Genomic DNA, 9,065 nt, shown 5'->3' on the forward strand with positions numbered 1-9,065 from the left:
TAGGAATACACGAAAATAGACTTAAATGCAATATGTTTGCAAGATTACTGTGACATTTTTCCTCTTTTGCCAGAGTTCTGCAAAATAGTCAGTATATAAAGGTACTGTAACAATAAAAAAAGGATAAGGTACAGTATGCACATCAAAAAATAGTAGTATAGAAAGACATAACCGGCAACTGTCTGTCGTAATTAATAAAAGTTAATGATTTTGCCTGGAGGATCTTCTCTTAATCTTAGTATATAAAGGGCCATGTTAAGGGCTTAGTATATAAAGGAGGCCATTTACTTCTGTGTTGCAATTTGCAATGTCCTCAAATATAATCTGCAAATAGGCATATTTTTTTGTGTCTTTCTAACTTGAGCAAAATATTTGCACATCCCCTCTAGTTTTGTTGTAGAATTCTAGCACAACTAATGTGACATGCTCATCTCAAATCAGGAAGTGGACCCCCAGGGCTGAAGTAAGGATGCAAATAAACCAACCAGAACCCAGGGACAGAGTCCTGTAAGAGTATACGTAGTCAGTAAGCATGCAGGTGCCAGGGCTGGCGGCAGAGTTGCAAAGTCCAGGAGACAGGCAGAGGTCAGGGCAGGCAGAAAGCAGCGAAGTCAAGGTCACGGTCTGGGGTCAGCAACAGGGGAGTCAAAACAGGCAAAACAGTATAGCGTGACTGCAAAGATCAACAAGAGCTGCAAACGTTTAGAACTTTGCTCGGCGACACCCATCAGGAACTGCAGCTTTATATAGCAGGCTGCCAGTGCACAAAATTCCCAGTTTGAGCAGAAAGGGCAGGCAACCTGGAAAACCTGAACTGGCAGCAAAACCTGGCACGCAGAATCCTTACAGTACCCCCCTCTCTAGGCTAGACCTCCGGGTGATCTAAGCCAGTTTGACAGGGAATTTCCGATGAAATGCCCAGACCTGTCTTGGGGCATGGACATCCCCAGATTTGATCCATGAATTCTCTTTGGGTCCATAACCCTTCCAATGGACCAAGTATTGAAGCCTGACACGGGTTCTATGGGAATCCAGTACCTGGCGTACTTCAAATTTCTCCTGGCCATCCACGAGAAATGGTCTAGGAAGAGAGAGAATAAGAGGAGAGAAAGCATTCTGGATGAACAGTTTGAGCAGGGAGATGTGTAACTCTGGATCCTTATGTATCCTTAAGTTATCCGGACGTTCCAGTTTGAATGCCACCGGATTGACCTGTATCAGAATTTTGTAAGGTCCAAAGAACTTGGGCTGAGTTTGAAAGAGGGCAGTTTCAGTCGGATATTTTTTGTAGCCAGCCAAACGTGATCTCCCACTTGAAACGGGGGAGGTGGTCATCGACATTTATCCGTCTGGGTTTTTTGATGGAGTGCAGCTTTGGTCATATTGGTCTGAATCTTCTTCCAGAGTGATTGAAGTTCTTTGATCGTATCATCCACTGCAGGGACTCCAGAGAGAGGACTGGAATAAGGAAGGGCAGCAGGGCAACAAAAAGGGCTTGGCTTGTGACTCGATCGTCTACTACTAGTATGGTAGTCATACCCCTGGAGGGTGGCAGTTCCACGATAAAATCAATGGATATCTGGGTCCACGGATGGGCGGGAACTGGTAAGGGTTGGAGTAGCCCACATGGTAACATCCTCTGCACCTTAGTCTGGGCGCCTTATAACTCAGGCTGCCAAAAAGTCCTTCATGCCTGATCTCTGGCCACAAAAAGATTCATTCGAGTAAATCACGTCTTCCTGTACCCCTGTTCACCCGCTGTCTTGGAGTTATGGCCCCATTGCATCACCACACTTCGAAATTGGGGGGGGAAATAGTTTAGATGAACATGTGGACGTTTACCTGGGATCCTCTGCCTGAGCCTGTGAAATTTGGAGCAGAAGTGAAGATGATACGGCAGAGATAATCTGTGAAGATGGAATGATGGGCTCCTGCTCTATCTCCTCGGAACCGTCATGAGCAAATTGCCTGGACAGATCATCTGCCTTAACGTACAGGTGCGCCGACGAGTATTCTAACACATGCCTTAAACTTGCCTTGGAAAATCTGGGGCTATAACCAACAAGATCCAGGTACATGCTGCATACATGCTGCAAACATTTCAGTGACATTTCTGCAGAGACTAATGGCCCATCGGATTACCATATTAGGGGTCCCTGGCAGTCCCATTCAGTTTGAATGGGATTGCCAGGGACCCCCGCTGTTAATCCGATGGGCCATTAGTCTGTCTGCAGAAATGTTGCAGCATTTACCCAGCATGTTTTCAGCATGTACCCAGTATGTACCTGGGTCTATTTGGTGATTGCCCCAGATTGGTTTTAGAATACTCGTCGGCACTACAGTACTTGGATCCTGGACTATAAGAGATCACAAAGTTGAACCGAGTGAAGAAGAGAGCCCACCTTGCTCAAGGTTCTTGTGATCTGTAAGGATTGTGATCGGAGAAGTTGACCCCCTCAAGCAAATGTCTTCATTCTTCTAGAGCCAGAAGTTCACGATTTCCAACATCATAATTTCTTTCTGCGGCAGAATTTTGTTTTAGAAAAGAAGGCACAGGGGTGGAGTTTCCTCTGAAAATCCTTTCTTTGAGAAAGGACGGCTCCGGTTGCCGTCAGATGCGTCTACTTCAAGCACGAATGGTTTCATAGGATCTGGATGGATCAGCACAAATGCGGACGAAAAGACTTGAGCTTCTCGAAAGCTAAAAGAGCCTCAGAGGGCCATATCTTATGATTCGCCCCTTTCTTTGTAAGAGCCGTAATGGGTGCAACCACCTTAGAGAAGTTCCTGATAAAACGCTGATAGTAGTTGACAAACCCAAGAAATCGTTGAATTGGTTTAAGGCCTATCGGTAAAGGTCAATCCAGTACTACCGATACTTTCGCACGATCCATCTCAAACCCACGGGAAGAGATGAAATACCGAAGGAAGGAAATCTTCTTTTGTTCCAACTGACATTTCTCGAGCTTGGCAAAGAGGGAGTGATCCAGAAGTCTTTGAAGGACCTGTCTAACCTGTGCCCAATGTTCAGACAAAGAATTGGAAAAAATAAGGATATCGTCCATATACACTACGAAAAAATTGGTCAATAAATCCCTGAAGATCTCATTGATGACATATTTTTTAATACGGCTGATGCGTCGCATAAGCCGAATGGCATGGCTAGGTATTTGTAGTGGCCATCACGGGTATTAAAGGCTGTCTTCCACTCATCACCCTCTCTGATCCGAATTAAATTGTAAGCTCCTCGGAGATCCAGTTTGGTGAAGATCATGGCCTTGCATAAGTGGTCTAACAGTTCAGGAATGAGGGGTCGAGGATACCGATTTTTTTACAGTGATTTTATTTAGGCCTCTGTAATCGATACATGGCCTGAGACAACTGTCTTTTTTGGAAACAAAGAAGAAACCTGCAACAGCATGAGAACTTGATTTGCGGATAAACCTACGCTGAAGGTTCTCTGAAATGTATTCACACATAGCCTCAGTTTCTGGTTCCGAAAAGGGGTAAGTGCAGTCTCATGGAGGGATAGCCCTTGGAAGCAGGTCGATTGCACAATCATAAGGTCAGTGTGGTGGTAACTCCTCTGCCTGTTTGTTGTCGGATACATCTGCAAAGTCCTGGTAAGAAACTGGCAGGCATGACAAGGAAGTCTCTGTTGGTAGCTGAACCTCGGAGATAGTTCGAGACCCTGGGAGACAGAATCCATGGCAATGTTGTCCCCAGGCTGTCACATGATTGGTTGCCCAATTGGTCTTAGGGTTGTGGTGCCGCAATTAGGGAAGTCTTAGGACCACTGGAGTCGAGGGAGAGCAACTAACATAGAATTACAGTGTATTTTTGTGAAGTGCTCCAACCGTAACCAGCAAAGGCTTAGCCTTGAGGGTGATGGTCCCAGCTATTAGAGGTCTTCGATCAATAGCCACTACTGGCAACGGAATCTCCCTGTACGGAGAGGAACAGAGTGGAGTTCCGCAAATGCGTGGTCAATGAAATTCCCTTTGGCACCTGAATCCACAAAGCCTGAGTGAAGATGGAAGCTGGTGCCCAGGAGAGTGAAACCGGCAGGAGCAGCCATGAAGGTTGTGACAGAGGAGGAATAAAAGAAATGCCCAAAGAATATTCCTCTATCTTGGCTGGGCACTAGTGTTTCCCGATTTAGGACAATTTCGGGTAAGATGACCTTTGAGTCCACAGTACAGACACAGCCCCCCTGACACATCTCCTAGTTCTCTCCTGTTTGGGTAATTTGGTATCACCTAATTGCATTGGTTCCTCCTCTGATAGAGGTGTAGAAAGAGGAGTCTGAATGTGGGGGCCAAGCCGAATTATTGGGGTTTTTGAGGGCCGGTCTCGCTTGGTCTGTCATTCTTGCATCCGGAGATCCACTCAGATACAGAGAGCATTTAATTCCTCCAGGTCCTTGGGGGTGTCCTGGCAAGTCAGTTTGTCCTTTAAACACTCAAAAAGGCCTTGCCAAAATGCTGCCAGCAGAGCTTCATTGTTCCAGCCCATCTCCGCAGCAAGGGTACAGAATTCAATGGCATACTGGCCCACAGTGCAGGTTCCTTGCCGGATTCGAAGGAGCACAGCAGAAGCAGAGAACCCGCGACCAGGAGTGTCAAAAACTCTTTTGAATGCTTGGAGAAAGTCAACGTTGTCAATCAGTGGGGATTCATTTTCCCAGAGGAGATGCCCAGGCCAAAGCCTCATCTGTCAGTAGTGAAATCATGTATGCTACCCTGGATCGATGGGGGAAGAACATGGAGGGCTGGAGTTCGAACTGGATCGAACACTGATTCAAAAATCCACTACATGTCATAGGGTTCCCTCCGTTACATAGAGGCGTCGGGATCCGTGGTTCCCTGGGCATAGGGGATGAGAGCTGGCGCTGGAGACGCTGCCAGCAATGGTGGTGCAGGGGTAGAACCCACCTGTAATGTATCCAGCCAGATGATGATGTCCTGAAGTTGGCTAGAAATTAGTGCCACCTGTTGGTTTTGCTGGACAAGGCGTATCTCATGATCTCCGAGTAGTTCCCTTTGGAGAGATAGGGCTTGCGCTACCTCAGCGGGGTTCATGTTTGGCCTAGCAAAATGTGATGGTGATCATCTCAAATCAGAAAGCGGACCTGCAGGGCTGAGGTAGGGATGCAAATTAACCGACCAGAGCCCAGGGACAGAGTTCTGTAAGAGTATCCATAGTCGGTAAGCTGGCAGTGTGACGGTGAAGGGGTACCCAGGCAAGGTATTATGTCAGGCTGGGTGCCCCAGAGCCTTAATGGGGATTGTAGACTGTCAGCTCGGCAACCCAGTATTGGCCGCAACACTGTGCTTTTAATAAAAATATCTGTGTCTCTCGCCAGGTATAAGGTGGCGAGAATAATGTTTTTTCTACTGTAAAATTTATTTAAATAGCAGTGTTTTCCTGTAACAGCGCAAAGGAAAAATGGTTTTAAAACCCAGGAGAACGCAGCACAGCGCCCGGCTTTTAGATAACTTCTGCTAGGAATGTCCTAGCTCGCTGAGATTTGCTGTGAGCGCTGGGGGAGTAAAATCATTAAAAAAGGTTATAATGCAATTTTTATAAAGTTATATAAAAATTTATGAATGAAAGTATCCCCATCTTAGCAAATGTCCAGGCAAATGGCCCAGATGTCCGTCCAGCCCAGACAAAATGTCGCCAGGTAAGGGGGGTGGCTCTGGTATGCTAAGCGGCAGAGGTGCGAGGTTCGCGCATGCCTTTAGCAAACTAAGAAGCCCCTCTGCCAGGTTTGCCAAGTATGGGCAACCCTGGGATAGATGAGAATATTATTCTCACTGAGGAGATTCGCTGCAGAGGTTACAGATAGGTATTTTGTATGGTATAAGATTCCCTGCAGCCGATCGGGAGTCAGATTCGTCTAAGCTGGATTTTAAACTTTATAATATCGTAACCCAAGTCAAGAGTTCGTAAGAACTAAGGAATCCAAAACCAATTCTACGGTGGTAGAACGAAGTAAGCAGCTTTGGAGGAGAAACATTGGTTGCGAGCGGCGCCAGTGTCTAAAGACTGTTTTCAGCTCTATTTGTGTGCAACTCCCGCTCCTGGGGAATTGTGCCTAGAGACTCTATTTCTAAACAGTTCGTTCCGGAAATAGAAGATTTTGTTTTGCCCCGTCCCAGTAAGTGTATTTTAAATGTTTTTTTTACAAATAATCGTGTGTGTGTTCATTCTGTAAATAAATGATAATTTATTTTATCTCTTATTTTGCTCAATCAAAGGATCCAGATAATTTATGTGTTAAAATTTCTGGTCTACCGTGACAGGCAGCGGTCAGGGCTGTTGGCAGAGTTGCAAAATCCAGGAGACAGGCATAGGTCAGGGCTGGTGGCAGTGTTGCAAAGTCCAGGAGACAGGCAGAGGTCAGGCAGGCAGAAATCAGCGAGGTCGGGGTCACGGTCCAGGGTCAGCAACAGAGGAATCAAAACAGGCAAAAGGGTATAGTGTAATTGCAAAGATCAACAAGAGCTGTAAACATTTAGAACTTTGCTTGGCGACTCCCTCCAGGAACTGCAGCTTTATATAGCAGCCTGCCAGTACACAAAATGGCCAGTTTGAGCAGAAAGGGCAGGCAACCTGGAAAATCTGAACTGGCAGCAAAACTCGACACAAATCGAGCAGAATTCTTACAACTAAACCATGACTCTATAGATATTTCCAGTGTGTATGCATATCTGTTATTGTTATTCATTTAATGCATTTGTTTGAATTAATAGGCTCTTGTGAACCAAGTGGTGGCCACTGTATCTTATCAATTTACCAAAGATATGCCAAATGGCATAGCACTGTGTGGTGTTTTCACAAGAGATTATCGTACTGATGCACTAAACAGTCAAGTATGTATTCCTCTTTACTATTCCTACATTTTAATAGTTACAAAAACAGGTTTCATATTGTGTGATAAGTATTTATTTATAAAATGTTTTACCAGGAAGTAATACATTGAGAGTTTCAAGTATGTCCTGGGCACAGAGTTATAATGACAGATACATGGTTACATTAGGTGGACAGGGATATACGTTATATTTAAATACATTGCATTACATTAGGTAAACTGGGTTATACATTAAACATAAAGACATTGCATAAACAGTTAAAGATAAAATAAGTTATAGGCCTATGTAACCATTACAGACCAAATTAAAATGTTAGACAGCTTTACTTTTGAAAGAACTTAGACTGGTGGCGGTTTTGAGAGTCTCGGGTAGGTTGTTCCAGGTGTGGGATGCATGGTAAGGGGAGGAGGAGGGATAGCTTCTTTGTTGAGCCTTGGGACCATGAAAAGTCCCTTGGAGTCAGACCTCAGGTGATAAGTCTTGCGTGTGATAGGGGGTGAGGAACTTGTTCAGATGCAGGGGTAGCTTGCCCAAGAAGTACTTGAAGACGAGACAGGAGAGATTAACTTTGCGCCTAGTCTCAAGTGATGGTTAATCTAGTTCTTTGAGTATTTCTCAGTGATGTGTGTTAGTTACATTGGAGGAAAAGGCTGTATATTGAATTGTTGACTGTGTCTATTGGCAATTAATGTGGCGGTATGGCAATTATGCAAGATTTCCATGCCTTTATTGCTAATTCAATGCAAAAAATAGGGAATGTTAAGAAAATTATTACACCATATTTTTCTTTATCGTATAGTACTGTTTTGTAGTTATGTTAAGTATTGGGCAAGCCTCTCATACAGTAAATGTCAATCCTGAAACTTGAATCCCACTCACAAAATGATATTGGGGTTAGAAGAAAGTTAAGACAAATGCACATTTATAAAATATGTTTGCCTTGTTTAGTGACATAGGCAATGTGAGAAATATATTTTTTGCTGCATTTATATTCTTTCCCCCAATTGCGTTTTCCGATAGTACGTTTACAGTTCTTGTTCTTTTGGAATACATCATTATATTGCATATTAAAATATTAAGACGTAAAATTTAGTATTGCTACAGTATGTGGAATTTCTGCATTATTCAAGTCTCAACTTAACTATGGATGTTCAAATGCATTCTAACACATTAATCACAACATTTATAATGCCTGCCAAGGCCCACCAGTAAAACAGTAAACACTTAATCTTAATGTTTTTAAGCTTTATATCATTTGCATTTCTTATTTATTTTTTGCATCTTTTATTTATATGGTGCAAACATATTCTGCAATGCAGTACAATATGGGGATATGGGCAAGAACAAAACATACAATACAGACAATAAAAAAATAGATAATAATGTCCGTGCTGCGATAAGCTTACAATTGATAAGAAATAGGAAAGTGATGACACAAGGATAAGAGTGTGTGTATAGTGCCACACAGCATGGTAATAAACATACTGCAGGCTTGACAGGAGAGTGCAAGGTCGGTCTCTTTCAAGCTTTTTAAAATGTGAGTAGTGGGGAGAGTCTTGGGGTGCAGTGTAAAGAGTTCCACAGTTGGGGGTGCAGCCCTACTAGAGAAGTCCTTGAGATGGGAATAAGAGGAAGTAATAAGGGAGGAGAGCTGTACATTTTGAGCTGGTCGGAGACTGCATGGGGTTGATGAGAGTACTTGGGGATTACATTCATGCCCGGGGGGAAATCAACATGGAGTCATAGAGGAGAAGAGGTGCTACAAAATGACACGCTGAAGGAGTGATCAGATAGGAAGAGAACAAAGAAAGGACATTAAAAGGCAATCAAAGCTGTTTTTTTTCTTATTTAAAAAAAAAAATGAAAGAAATACAGAATTGAAGCAGGGGGTCAACGGAGCTGAACCCCCATTGATTTCAACTCCAGGGAACCCCTGGTACCGGAGATACTTACCTCCATAATGGGTGCCGATAGCCGATCTAGGGTTAACTATACATCTGCTTTTCAGAGCTCCCGGGCCCTGTGGGCCAATAGGAAGTTGTGATGTCACCAAGTGTGGCTTCCTATTGGCCCATGTGACAAGGAAGCTGAAAACTGCAGAGATACCGGCACCACCTTCGGAGGTATCTCTGGAAGCAGGGGTTTCAGCTCCAGAGACCCCTGCTTCAATACCTGTATTAAAAAAAC

General features: G+C 44.0%; 1 protein-coding gene across 1 annotated transcript in view; it reads left to right on the forward strand.

Annotated features, from left to right (window-relative positions):
* The window catches only part of LOC142481025 (putative ATP-dependent RNA helicase DDX60), a gene marked incomplete at both ends in the record, with an annotated part of 34,207 nt that extends 27,329 nt beyond the window's left edge, over nt 1-6,878 (forward strand). The window contains one exon of the mRNA XM_075582726.1: nt 6,759-6,878. Within this exon, the coding sequence (XP_075438841.1) occupies nt 6,759-6,878 (120 nt within the window). The remainder of the gene's footprint in view (nt 1-6,758) is intronic.
* Nucleotides 6,879-9,065: the final 2,187 nt, after the last annotated feature.

The sequence above is a fragment of the Ascaphus truei genome, unplaced genomic scaffold (assembly GCF_040206685.1).
Source record: "Ascaphus truei isolate aAscTru1 unplaced genomic scaffold, aAscTru1.hap1 HAP1_SCAFFOLD_2423, whole genome shotgun sequence".
Classification (NCBI taxonomy): Eukaryota; Metazoa; Chordata; class Amphibia; order Anura; family Ascaphidae; genus Ascaphus; species Ascaphus truei.